The 13,928-nt window shown below is 43.3% G+C and overlaps 1 protein-coding gene across 1 annotated transcript in view; it reads right to left on the bottom strand.

Moving 5' to 3' along the window:
- LOC111977852 (KH domain-containing RNA-binding protein QKI-like) overlaps window positions 1-13,928 on the bottom strand; it is a 107,681-nt gene that overhangs the window by 33,136 nt on the left and 60,617 nt on the right. Inside the window, 2 exon segments of the mRNA XM_024007591.2 lie at window positions 2,671-2,734; window positions 2,736-2,808. Of these exon segments, the coding sequence (XP_023863359.1) occupies window positions 2,671-2,734; window positions 2,736-2,808 (137 nt within the window).

Genomic DNA, 13,928 nt, shown 5'->3' with positions numbered 1-13,928 from the left:
AAAAGGACCCATTTGCAACCAAGCTTTTAACTTTCCTGACTGATGTCTTGAGATGTTGCTTCAATATATCCACATAATTTCCCACCTCATGATGACATCTATTTTGTGAAAGTGCACCAGTCCCTCCTGCAGCAAAGCACCCCCACCAATATGATGCTGCCACCACTGTGCTTCACAGTTGGGATGGTGTTCTTTGGCTTGCAAGCCTCCCCCCTTTTTCCTCCAAACATAAACGATGTCATTATGGCCAAAACAGTTCTATTTTTGTTTCATTCAGACCAGAGGACATTTCTCCAAAAAGCTACCAATCTTTGTCTCCATGTGCAGTTGCAAACCGTGATAGTCTGGCTTTTTATTGGCGGTTTTGGCAGTGGCTTCTTCCCTTTGCTGAGCAGCCTCAGGTTATGTCATATAGGACTCGTTTTACTGCTGGATTAGATAATTTTTGTACCCGTTTCTCCCAGCATCTTTCACAAGCGTCCTTTGCGGTGTTCTGGAATTTGATTTGCCACTTTTCGCACCAAAAGTGACGTTCATCTCTAGGAGACAGAACGGCACCTCCTTCACTGAGCGGATATGACGGCGCGTGGGTCCCATTGTGTTATTACTTGGCATACTATCGTTTGTTACAGATGAACGTTAGTTACCTTTAGGGCTTTGGAAATTGTTCCCAGAGATGCAACCAGACTGTGGAGGTCTACAATAATGTTTTGGCTGTGATTTCTTTGGCTGGATTTCTTTTGATTTTCCATGATGTCAAGCAAAAAGAGGGACTGAGATTGAGGTAGGCCTTGAAATACATCCACACTGGTACACCTCCAATTGACTCAAATGATGTCAATTAGCCTATCAGAAGTCTTCTAAAGCCATGCATCATTTTCTGGCAATTTCCCACAGCTCTGTTTTAAAGGCACAGTCAACTTAGTGTGTGTAAACCTTCTGACCCACTGGAATTTGTGACAGTGAATTATAAAGTGAAAATATCTGTCTGTAAAAGTCAAATTGTTGAAAAAATTACAGATAGATTCCTACAACGACTTGCCAAAACTACAGTTTGTTAAACAAGAAATTTGTGGATGGTTGAAAAAACTAGTTTTAATGGACTCCAACCTAAGTGTATGTAAACTTCGACTTGCCTGGCCTCGCTCGTCTTGTGTTCTTCATTAATTTTTGAGTGGTTATTTGATGAACGAGGACAGCTACACTGGCCATGCTCTCTGTGTTAACACACACACACACACACCAGATGCCTGGCCTCGCTCGTCTTGTGTTCTTCATTAATTTTTGAGTGGTTATTTGATGAACGAGGACAGCTACACTGGCCATGCTCTCTGTGTTAGCAGCCTGTCAGGATCTGTGTACGACAGCTTTCATAACCCAGAGAGCACCCATGACCCGAYAGGGGCCAGCCAGCCGGCCAATCACATGATCTTATGGAGGTCCTCCAATGTCATGCTCTCCTAAACGGACTCCTGAGAGATACAGACAGGAAACCACTGTTCATTTACAAGAAACACCAACAGGTGTGTTTGAGGACTTTGTGTATGAACTGGCCTGGCTAGTTGCTATGTATTGATACATTCAACTAAGCATACTGTAGGCTGCCACACATTCAGCATTGGCCATTCGTCTACCGTGGGGAGGGTCTCAGAGAAGGACACATGCAATATGATACAACGATTCCTCCAAGAGTGAATGTACAGGCTGACTAATTCACCCATGATCCTCTTTCAACACTATCTAATCATCATTCAATCCCTCTGCCAATGACACAGATTTACTTCAACCACCAGTCATTTGGGCAGTCTGACAAAAAAAGCAAGTTCGTATCCTTTAAGTAGCCATGCTTGAACAAACTGAAATAGTCCCTCTTTGCTCTACTGAGATGGCAGACCGAGACGATTACCCCATCCTACAGGCTCCTTCCTAAACTTCCCCTTTTCGCCAATGGAGAGTCTCACTTCCTATTTCAGGGGACAAAAAAAGGAAATGAAAGGGAGAACGTGTGGATCAGCAAAAAAACGGACCATTCCCCATTATCTCTCTCTCRTTCTCCCTCTCTTTCCTMTTTCTTTCTCGCACACACTCGCGCACACACAAACAAATGAACACGATTGAAAAAGCAATATCTTCGGTATGGATTTCTCTGTAAAAGAAACCGATGTATGTTTACACGTGGTTTATTGATTTGAGGATATGCTGTAGTCATGTACAGTATCTGTAGTCATGTACAGTATCTGTAGTCATGTACAGTATCTGTAGTCATGCACAGTATCTGTAGTCACTGACATATAGCTGACTGCTTGCATGTACAATCAGCCGTGCAATTACTTTTGAGCTGATTCTATAAAGCTCAGCACATTTGAAGGAAATAGTAAGCTATTAAACTATAAATATGAAACAAAATTTCACCGCAAGTGTGATGACCATCTTTCCACGCGCATTACGGCACATGACTCTGTTAGCACAGAAATGTGGTCTGGAGCGAACTAGCACCAATCCGTTTTTAACCACTTGATGTTTGCTTCCTAAATATATGAACACTTATGACATCAATCTAAGGTCTTTAAATAAAAACACGTCTGATTGGGGGACATCTCTGAGAGCTTCCTCTCAGCCCTGCGTCACGGGCCCTCAGCAACAGGAAGTGACACGTGGCTACTGACTCACCGCAGGCACCAGTAGTTTGTTGACCTCCTCCACGGCCCTCTTCAGCTTGATCTCCTGTGCGTTCCTCCACCGTGATCAGGACACTGCTTAGGTCTCGTTGGGAGTGCTCCAGGTTGGGCTTGCCGCGGTTCTGCTCTTTCCCTGGGCGGGCGGGGGGAGGAAAAGAGTTCAAAACTAGTCCAGACAGAGGCTGTACTTCATGGGCCGGTTTCCCAGACACAGATTAAACCTAATCCAGGACTAACAGATTCTCAATGGAGAAGAGCTTTTTAGTCCAGGACTAGGTTTAGGGAATCAGACTATGTCTGGGAATCAAATCAAATCAAATTGTATTTGTCACACACAYCGAATACAACCTTACAGTGAAATGGTTACTTACMAGCCCTTAACCAACAATGTAGTTTTAAGAAAAATACGTGCTAAGTAAAAAATAGATAAGTAAAACATTTGAAAATGTAAAAAACRAATAATTAAAGAGCAATAGTAAAATAACAGTAGCGAGACTATATACAGGGGGTACCGGTACAGAGTTAATGTGCGGGGGTACAGGTTAGTCGAGGTAATTGAGGTAATATGTACATGTCGGTAGAAACAGGCCCCATATATGTTTTGATGGGGATCAAGGGTCAAATATGATCAACGATCAATGATTTATGTCAATATGCATGTATGGGCAATTTACCCACTCCAAAATATCATATAATAATAAACAAATACATCTCCATAGGTATGGTTTTCATGACATGTACCACTGCCCAAAGAGTTCTAGAAATCCCATGTCAGGAGGCATGTAAGATCCACGGACACGTTGAACTCCCCACATTCTTCACGAGACCTCACTGAGAGTGGAACGGTTTCCTTCTTTTTCCTTTATTCAATAGAGCTAATCTGTTCAAAACGAGGCAAAAATAGCCAGCGTTACCGCAGTGGCTCCACGTGACAGACTTATAAAAGGACTGTCTGGTTCAAACCATAGGTTAAACTGGAGACAGCCAGGAGGTTACGTAACGTCACTGGTGGCTTTTACTCTCGATCATTTCCCCTCTTTACTCTACGGAGCTGCAGCACTGCTGAGTCTCAGGGCTCAGCGGAATAGAACTCGAATTGTTGTATCAAACGCTGCGGCTCCTTTCCTCTGGTGAAGGAAAACCACATCATCGTTTTAGCTATAGTAAAAAACTACCACCATAAATACTAGGTAGACCCCCCCCCCCCCAAAAAAAATAAATATGCTTCCAGCTTTTAAAATAAGAAGTGCGTGTGAGTGGGGTTTCATTGAATTCCAGACTCAATATTAGCATGAAATGTCACAATACAACTCCGACATTTCCTTCTCTGCTTCCTCGCCAGCCCAACACTCCAGAACAAACAACAAACGCCCGTTACCGAACGAAGGACAAAAAAACATGGTAAACAAACAAAAACACGGCGTATCCGAAAAAGACTCCACTTTGATCTGCCTAAATCCATGACAACGCAGCGGAAGACAGGACACACAGTACATGACATCAAAGGTGGCGTTCCTATACAAAGAAGGCTTGTATACCTAACCCAGAGAGAGAGAGAGAGGGCGAGAGCATGAGAGAGAGAGAGTGTGTTGGTGGGTAGTTTGAGGAGAGGAAGGAGAGAGAGAGGGTGGGGGGAAGGGAGGACCGAGAGAGAGATGAGGGGAGTCGGAAGAGAGAGAGGGAGGAGGAGAGAGGAGAGAGCGCAGCGAGCAGGGATGAGAGAGAGAGAGGGGGAGGGAGAGAGAGGGAAAGAGAGACAGAGACAGACAGAGAGAGAGAAAAACGTTAACTTCTAAAACCACCTAAAAGGAAGCGATTCCCAAACCTTCCATAACAAAACCATCATCTACAGAGAAATTAACCTGGGGAAGAGTCCCCTAAGCAAGCTTGTCCTGGGGCTCTGTTCACAAACACAAACAGACCACACAGAGCCCCAGGACAGCAACACAATTAAACCCAACCAAATCATGAGAAAACACACTGGAAAGAATTTACAAAAAACCCCAGAGCAAACTAGAATGCTATTTGGCAGTGGCAGAATACTTGACCACTGTGARYGACCCAAAATTAAGGACATCTTTGACTATGCACAGACTCGGTGAGCATAGCCTTGCTATTGAGAAAGGCCGCCGAAGGCAGACCTGGCTCTCAAGAGAAGACAGGCTATATGCACACTGCCCACAAAATGAGGTGGTAACTGAGCTGTACTTCCTAACCTCCTGCCAAATGTATGACCATATTAGAGACACAAATTTCCCTCAGATTACACAGACCCACAAAGAATTCGAAAAACAATTCAATTTTGATAAACTCCCATATCTATTGGGTGAAATACCACAGTGTGCTAACAGCAGCAAGATTTTTGACCTGTTACGACAAGAAAAGGGCAACCAGTGAAGAACAAATACAACCTGTATTTATGTTGATTTATTTTCCCTTTTGCACTTTAACTATTTGCACATCATTACAACAGTGTATATAGACATTATATGACATTTGAGCTGTCTTTATTCTTCTGGAACCTTTGTGAGTGTAATGTTTACAGTACATTTTTTATTTCACATTTGTTTATGATCTATTTCACTTGCTTTGGCAATGTAAACATATGCTTCCCATGCCAATAAAGCCCCTGAAATTGAGAGAGAGAGAGACAGAGACAGAGATAGAGAGAGAGAGAAAGGGAGAGAGACAGAGACAGAGACAGAGAGAGAGAGAGAGATAGAGAGAGATATAGAGACAGAGAGAGACAGAGAGAGAGACAGAGAGAGAGAGAGAGACAGAGAGAGAGAGAAAAAAAATCAAAGTAAACTTCAATGCTATTTGGCTCTAAACAGACAGTACATGGTGGCAGACTATCTGACCACTGTGACTGATAGAAAACTGAGGAAAACATTGACTAGGTACAGACTCAGTGAGCACAGTCTAGCTATAGAGACCGGTCGTCACAGACAAACCTGGCTGCCCAGGGAGGACAGGCTGTGCTCACTCTGCTCCAGGGGAGAGGTAGAGACAGAAGTGCATTTCCTACTACACTGTGACAAATACTCAGACCTAAGAGCATATTTCTTTCCCAAAATCTATAATTCAATACAAAGAATTTGAACTATAAAAGATGAAGAAAATTCAAATATTTGTTGGGTGAAAACCAAAATTGCAGTTTGGCAGCCAAATATGTGTCCTCCTGCCACAGCCTGGGAGACAGCCATGAAAAATGCAAAGTAATGTTGATAATATTTCCCATTTAGCTTAGTTTTGTTTGTCTTTCGTACCAGGTCATGTGTCTTTCTCAGTCATGTTGACACTGGTCTACTACTGTTGCTTTAATGTATTGTTTGTCTGATTAATATTGTTGTTGTAGCTGTTATTAATGGTATCCCATGTCCACTACTACTATTATTATGCTGTTAGTCCCACCATTTATTTATAATATAATATATATATATTTTGTGTATATATATACATATATCATTTTATTGAAATTTTTCGATATGTATACTTTGACAAGGTAAGTAATAATAAACTTGCCATGTCAATAAAGTCAATTGAATTGAATTAGAATTGAATGAATTGAGAGGAGACAGAGAGAGAAGAGAGACAGAGAGAAAGGGAGAGAAGAGACAGAGACGAGACAGAGAGAGAGAGAGATAAGAGAGATAGAGAGGACAGAGAGAGACAGAGAGAGAGAGACAAGAGAGACAGTCAGAGAGAGAGAACAGAGAGCGAGAGAGAGAGAGAGAGAGGAGAGAGGAGAGAGAGAGAGACAGAGAGAGAGAGAGCGCAATATCAGATCAAGGTTGTTTCTCTTCTTGAACTGGGAGGAAGCGTGCAGCCCTGACACAGACACACACGGTTCTCCTGAACACAGACATCGTCTTGACGTGTGCCTGACGTGTGAGAGACCTCGATTGGTTGTTAATCAGATTTGTTTTTCGATCTCATCAAGTTAGTACAGAAGTGATCGATGTTCAGGGAAGAGGAATTTGACTCGTACGTGGACCGCGTATTTTGGAGATATGGAATAGAGGTGGAAGTATACGAACAGGTATACACTAAAATGTTTCAATAGAAAATGTAAACTGACGCCCCCTGTTTCTCAGCTCAGTCAGCAACAGTACCTGTACATACTATAAATCTCCCCCGGAAAATTATAGGTGTCAAAATGCTTTGGATTTACACGTGAATTAAAGATGCCACTGCTTAAAGAAAGGAGAGGGAGTTCTGAGCGAGACCAGGGGGGGGCTGTATGCGATAAAGGCCATCGCCATGACTACACTTTTCATCTCCCACCCTAACAGGGGGAAAGTAGGGAAACGGAGAAGGAAAGATGAAAGACCCTCTAAGTGTCTTTGTCAGAAGAAAGAGGCGCCTAGTAAAATATTTTCTCATCCCCCCTCCTCCCTTCTCTTCTCATACTTTGTGCCCCCCCCCCCCCCTTATGATTCCCCAAAATGAAAAATCAAGATCTGATTGATACAACAAATCATGTTTCTCACTGTAGCTACAAATGGAAATTGGATGACTTGCGGTCGGTGATTGGGTCCCACTGCCCTGTTATTTTGTGCATGCTCGTATTCAGAATCCAATGGCTCCTGACCGAGAATCACTTATTTGAAATGCCATGTGTGAAAGTGTCGTCAGAAAGACCACGAAGGGGGTTTTTTAGAAAGTACAGAAGTATAGAGTGTATAGCTCTGTAACCCGCTGGCCGGCAAAACTTGCCTACGTAGTCATTCTCAATGCATCGAAGTATTGAACGCTTGGAGTACCATGAATTCCAACCCCGATCGATGAACACCCAACTAAACAATCCACCACATATTATGTGATTATCTAGGAATCCATCTCAACCGAAGCAAACTCAGAGAGCAAATAAACCGTACAAAGGACAATATTGATAAGATTTCCTCCTCAATTCTCTGGATATCTACTCTCTCCCGACTTGATTATCTCCTTATTACAAGCACCAAAGAAATGGATCCCCAGCGTCTAGCTGCACAGACCAGCCCAGCCCACTAACACACCATCAATAACATCCAGGAAAAGCCCGTAGGCCAACAACTACCAAAAGGGTTCAGAGGGGGGATCGGATGTGTGTGTGTGGTGTGTGGGGGGCTTGGGGTGATCTGACACGGGGTACATCAGGAGTCGGGAAGTCGGCTCACACACACACACCACACACACACACACACACACACACACACACACACACACACACACACACACACACACAACACACCACACACACCCACACACCCACACACACACACACCACACACACACACACACACACACACACACACACACACACACACTCCAGTATGAAACAAAACATGACATTGGCAGCATCAAGGTGACGTTTCTCTTACGCCTTTTAAATGCCTGCATGTCCAGCTGTGTGACCCTTCATGTTTATCTCTCTCAGCCTCTCTCTCTGCCCTCTCTTCTGCTCTCTCTCGCTCTCTCTCTCTCTCTCTTCTTGCTCTCCTCTCTCTCTCCTGCTTTCTGCCTCTCTGCTCTCTCTCTCTCTCTCTCTCTCTCTCTCTCTTCTCCTCTCTCTCCCTCTCTCTCTCCTTCTCTCCTCTCTCTCTCTCTCTCTCTCTACTCTCTCTTCCTTCTCTCCTCCTCTCATCTCTCTACTCTCTCTCTCTCTCTCTCTCTCTCTCTCTCTCTCTCTCTCTTCTCTCCCTCTCCTCTCTCTCTCTCTTCTCTCTTCTCTCTCTCTCCTCTCTCCAGCCCTTCCCTCTCTCTAAACCACTGCCACGGACCTGGAAGATAATTAATTACCATAAATCCATGGGCCAGCTCTTTTGTAATCCTAACCCAGGCAATAATGCCTCCCCTGAAGGAATCAGTCAGCCCCACAAAAGAACAGTGCGGGAGAACACAGTAGCGCGGGCCAATATGACAGCACAAAGGAAGACTAATTGGGTAGAGTGGAGACAGGGGAACTGAGGAGGGAGGTGGGCGGGGGTCTATGGGAACTCAGAGGGTGGTACAGGCTACTTAGGACGGTGGGTTGGTGGGTATATCCTGGTTTTAAAAAGTGTGCGTGTGCAAGCGCGAGTGTGTGTGTATGCGCCTGTGCGTGTAAGCGTGCATATTACTATGTGACTAGGTGTGTGTGTGCGCGCACTGGCATGTGGACGGCTAAAAGCCATTCCATTACTTATCTCTTCTTGGCACCGTTCCTAATAACTTCTTTCCGACAGTGAGTCACTGTGAAGAAACCGAACACAGCAGGCTCAAACGGAAGCTAGGTTGAAGACCCGGTTTCTGATGACCCGCCGAGGGTGCTGTAGAATAATGAGATGTAAAGACGGGTCTCTAGTTCCACAACGAGGGAGTATACTATACAGAAAGCCTCGTCAAGGTGAAACAGCTCCACTCTGAAGCAAAGTTGGGAGCTATTGCAGTGAGTGGCGGCATCTGTAATAGTCAGGGAAAGTGAGGGCGGAGAAACGAGAAGAGAGATTAACAGTGACTGGGTTCCTCGTGTCAGTGTAACAGTGTCAACGGTTTAAAGGCAGTGGGTTTTCTTCAAAAAGAAAAGGAATGTACAACTCCGGATACATGGCGCAGTTCAGGCCGGTTCAACCTGCTACTGTTGAAAGCTTTTAAGACTGAACATTCTTCTACACGAGCCATCTCTCGCTTTCTGGATATGAGCGTCTGCTAAATGACAATTTTTTTACATTTTATTTAACCTTCATTTAACTAGGCAAGTCAGTTAAGAACAAATTCTTATTTACAATGACTGCCTACACCGGCCAAACCCGGACGACGCTGGGCCAATTGTACGCCGCCCTATGGGACTCCCAACCACGGCTGGTTGTAACACAGCCTGGAATCGAACCAGGTCTGTAGTGACGCTTTTAGCATTGAGACGCCGTGCCTTAGACCACCGCGCCACTCGGGGAGCCCAACTCCAATGTCCAATCAGAGACACGCACGCGCGCGCGCACACACACACTGGGCAGGGATATGAGGTCGAGGGCATAAAGTTAGAAGCATAAGAATGTGCTGTTTCCTGAAATTCCGGACGACTTCTTGATTGTGTAAAAAGGCTCCTTGTCAAAGGATTTAGGAGGAACGACACATCCAGGGTCAGGCTGTGTGGCTATTGTTCCAGCACTCGCGTTTGCGACATTCCAGCACAGAATCGGAATTCTGTCCGCAATGAGTGATTCCATACCCTCCACTGCACTTCCATACGATACCCACGCACACACATACAAAACCGTTACATACAGAATGTACACACCACACAACACACACACAACACACACACACACCACACACACACACACACACACACACAACACACACACACCACCCACACACAACACCACACACAATACAAAGAGAGACTGCCTCAACCAAGGCAAAAAACATACACTTGCTTATAAAATTGTGAAGACAGATGAAAGTCAGTGTGCATAGGATGTGTACACAGCAGTTTACTTCTCTATGGAAAGGCAGACAAAACAAAACACGTATTTTCATACTCTCTAAGCTTAAACAAACTCGACTTTTGTCCCTACCCAGCAAACCGGAAAAACATTCCAAGAACATTCGATTCCCATGAAGTTATAGTTAGGGTTTTATCTAACATCAGAAATTCTAATATCCTAATAACAAAACAAAAAATTATTCAGAAAATGTTTTAAATGAAATATCCTTGGAATGTCCTCCTAACGTTCACWAAAAATGTTGAGGACATCTGTAACAACCACCACAGAACATTCTCCAAATGTTCTCATTAGGTTTCCAGGTAACGTAATAACACAACGCACCAGTAATGTTTGTAGAACATACTGCCGCAACAAAATGTGAGAGCAAATAGAAATGGATCTGAGAAAACATTGCAGGAACGTTCTGCTAATGTTGACGGAAATGTTATTCAAAACACCCATAACAACAAGCAGGGAACATTCCCACAATGCTCTCGCAAAGTTATAGTGTGACGTTATGACATGATTGCTCCAATAACATTCCTTAAACATTCTTCAGCAAATCATGTCCGGATTGAATTAAATTGGCTCTGAGAAAACATTACTGGAACGTTCCGCTAACATTAATGGACATATCATCCGAGACACCTACCCAGGTATAGGCTCTTCATTTTATAAATAATCCTGCAGCAACAGGAAATGTGAATGACTATGTGGATTATAATTAATGGACATTGTTGATACATTGTCCGTGAGAGCAAATCAAGTCTGACATTTTAAAGTGGAAATTACAACTTTTTAAAGCATTTTTAAACCTTGAATACACCAGGCAGGACAATGTATCCTGTAACTTGGTGGTCAAATTAAAATCCTGTACAGGCCATAACAACCAATCAAATTTGTTTTTTATATGAATTTTTTGTTGCCTTTACTTAACCGGAGGAAATGCATTGAGACCAGGGTCTCATTTTCAAGGTTGCCCTGGGAACAATAAACCAACATAATCAGTATCAAAACAACACTATCAATTCACAATTTCACATTTCAACAAACCAAATATCACATCAAAACATCAATCAAAACAAATGCAGTTCTCCTTCACCACATTCCTAATCAAAGTCCCGAATTGACCTTTCGAGACCAGAGAGTCAAGCCTCAAAGTGGCCTGCAGGTTATACCATGCACTAGGGGCACAATAACTAAAGCCAATCATCCCGGACTCTGTGGAGACTTCTAGAACCAGCCAGTCTTGAGAGCGAGTCTGGTGGTGGCTGGATTTCCAATTAAGAAGTGAGGTGAGGTAGTTAGGGAGTTTCTGGAGAACTGCTTTATAAACAAACAGCAGCCAATGTTGGGCCCTTCTGGTAGTCAGACTCCCAGCCAACTGAAGKATATAAAAAGCAAAGACGTGTACAAACATTTTCTCCAATGACAAAACGCAGGGCTGAGTGATAGATTGAATCTAAAGGTTTTAAAACAGAGGCTGCTGCGTGCATGTAGATGATATCACCATAGTCAAGTACTGGGATGAGCAACGCTTGAACAATCTTCCTCCTGTCTCAAAAGTAAGGCAAGATTTATTTCTATAGAGGAAACCGATCTAAATTCTCAGCTTCTTTGTTCGTTTTTCAATGTGTGCTTTAAAAGACGGCTCATCATCAGTCCAAATACCTAAATACTTAAGAGGGACTTGCTCAATTTGGGCCCCCTTCAAGGTGCAGCCACACAGATCTTTAGGGTCAATTTCACAAGACCTGGAGAACAACATAAACTTGGTTTTATCAACATTTAGCACTAATTTAAGATCAGTGAGTGATTCCTGAATTGAATCAAAGCCAAGCTGAAGATCTTGGCCTGCTGCACTGAGGGCGCAAAGGAATAAATAACTGTGTCATCCGCATAGAGATGTAGGTACCAGTTATTATTATTATTCAGGGACAAATTATTTATGTAAATAGTGAACAGTAAAGGGACTAGTATTGAGCCTTGTGGCACTCCTTTAGACTGAACTCCATCAGCAGATGTACATTGACTTTTGTCGTGCAGGTCATTTTTAACCAGCCGCAGGCCGCTTGGTCTAGACCACGTGTCAAACCTCATTCCACGGAGGGCCGAGTGTCTGTGGGTTTTCGCTCCTCCGTTGTACCAGACTGATGAATTAAGGTCACCAATTTTGGATAGCCTCCGTAGCAGGAGTGCGTGATCAACCGTATCGAATGCTTTCGACAGATCAATACGAAGGGCAGCGCAGTGCTGTTTCCTGTCTCGCGCATTAACTGTGTAATTTATGACTAGAGAAGCAGCCGAGATGGTGCTGTGGCCTGGTCGAAAGCCTGACTGGTGAGCATTCAGAATACATTACCCATCTAAAAAAGACTGCAGCTGAGAATTCAAATATTTTCGCTAAACGTGAACGTTTTGAGATTGGACGATAATCATTAAGATCTCAGGGATCGCCACCTTTGTGGAGCAGGAGAACACAAGGGACGCCTTCTACACCGTAGGAATAACACCCAAGAGAATGAATAGAGACCATTCCAAGGACGTATATTGACAACAACAAACAGCCCAGCAAACCGGGAACATTCCCAGAACATTAGCTAACCTTCCCATTATGTTCTAGTTAGGTTTGGAGCTAACATTAGGATGATAACGTCCCACAAACATTTCTATCATGTTTTTATTAGGTTGCCTGGGAATGTAATAACACAACGTTCCGGTGATGTTCATAGAACATACTGCCACGACAAGATGTTGGAGCAAGAGAAGTGGTTCCGACGAAACATTGCAGGAACGTTCTGCTAATGTTGATGGATATGTTACTCAAAAACACCCATACCAACAAGCAGGGAATATTCCTCCAATGGTCTCATAAAGTTATAGTGTGTTGACAGCTTGGCTGTCGAAACGCTGGCTATTCAATTATTGCATGTGAGCTCCTAGATTACGCAGCTCTTCTTTGCTTTTATAGTTGTGACATTATAGTCACGCCTTGACCTTAGAGAGACTTTTCATTTCTCTATTTTGTTAGGTCAGGGTGTGATTTGGGTGGGCATTCTAGTTTTCTATTTCTTTGTTGGCCGGGTATGGTTCCCAATCAGAGGCAGCTGTCTATCGTTGTCTCTGATTGGGAATCATTGGGATCTTGTCTTTGTATAGTTGCTGTTTAGCGCTACAGAGCTTTACGTTCGTTTCGCGTTTTGTTGTTTTTCGGTGTCATTTGAAAATAAAGTAAGATGTACGCCTTACCACGCTGCACCTTGGTCTTCATCTATCAACAAGCGTAACAATTATGACATGACGGTTCTGATAACGTTACCTGGAGTTGTTTTAAAAAATGAACATTCCTGGAATATTCCGTTAATGTTGATGGAGATATTACTACTAACACCTACTGTATAACAACAAACATTCCTACGAGACTATTATCAAGTTTTGTAAGGTTATGACACGACGATACAGAATTGCTCTACAAACATACTTCGACGATAAACGGAAGTAGTTCCGAAAGCATTGCTGCAATGTTCTGCCAATGTTGACGTGTAATGTGACATTATTAGATGAAGTTGCCAAACTTCTAAAGAAATGGCATCTCCATGGTCTTACATCATTATATTTTATAAGGGTATTGTCCAAACATTGCAATAGCTTTTTTAAAGAATGGTAGCCAAGCAAATTTGAACCTGCGATCTGCTATCTTCAAGCCTTGTAGGCTACTTAGTTTGCTGCGCCTGTAGGATCCTAATGTTTCTAGCGGATTTCTCTTTGTACTGAAATTCTCCAATTATGATCCAATCAA

Source organism: Salvelinus sp. IW2-2015, linkage group LG18 (genome assembly GCF_002910315.2).
Source record: "Salvelinus sp. IW2-2015 linkage group LG18, ASM291031v2, whole genome shotgun sequence".
NCBI lineage: Eukaryota > Metazoa > Chordata > Actinopteri > Salmoniformes > Salmonidae > Salvelinus > Salvelinus sp. IW2-2015.
This window is presented reverse-complemented; position numbering and strand designations above follow the sequence as displayed.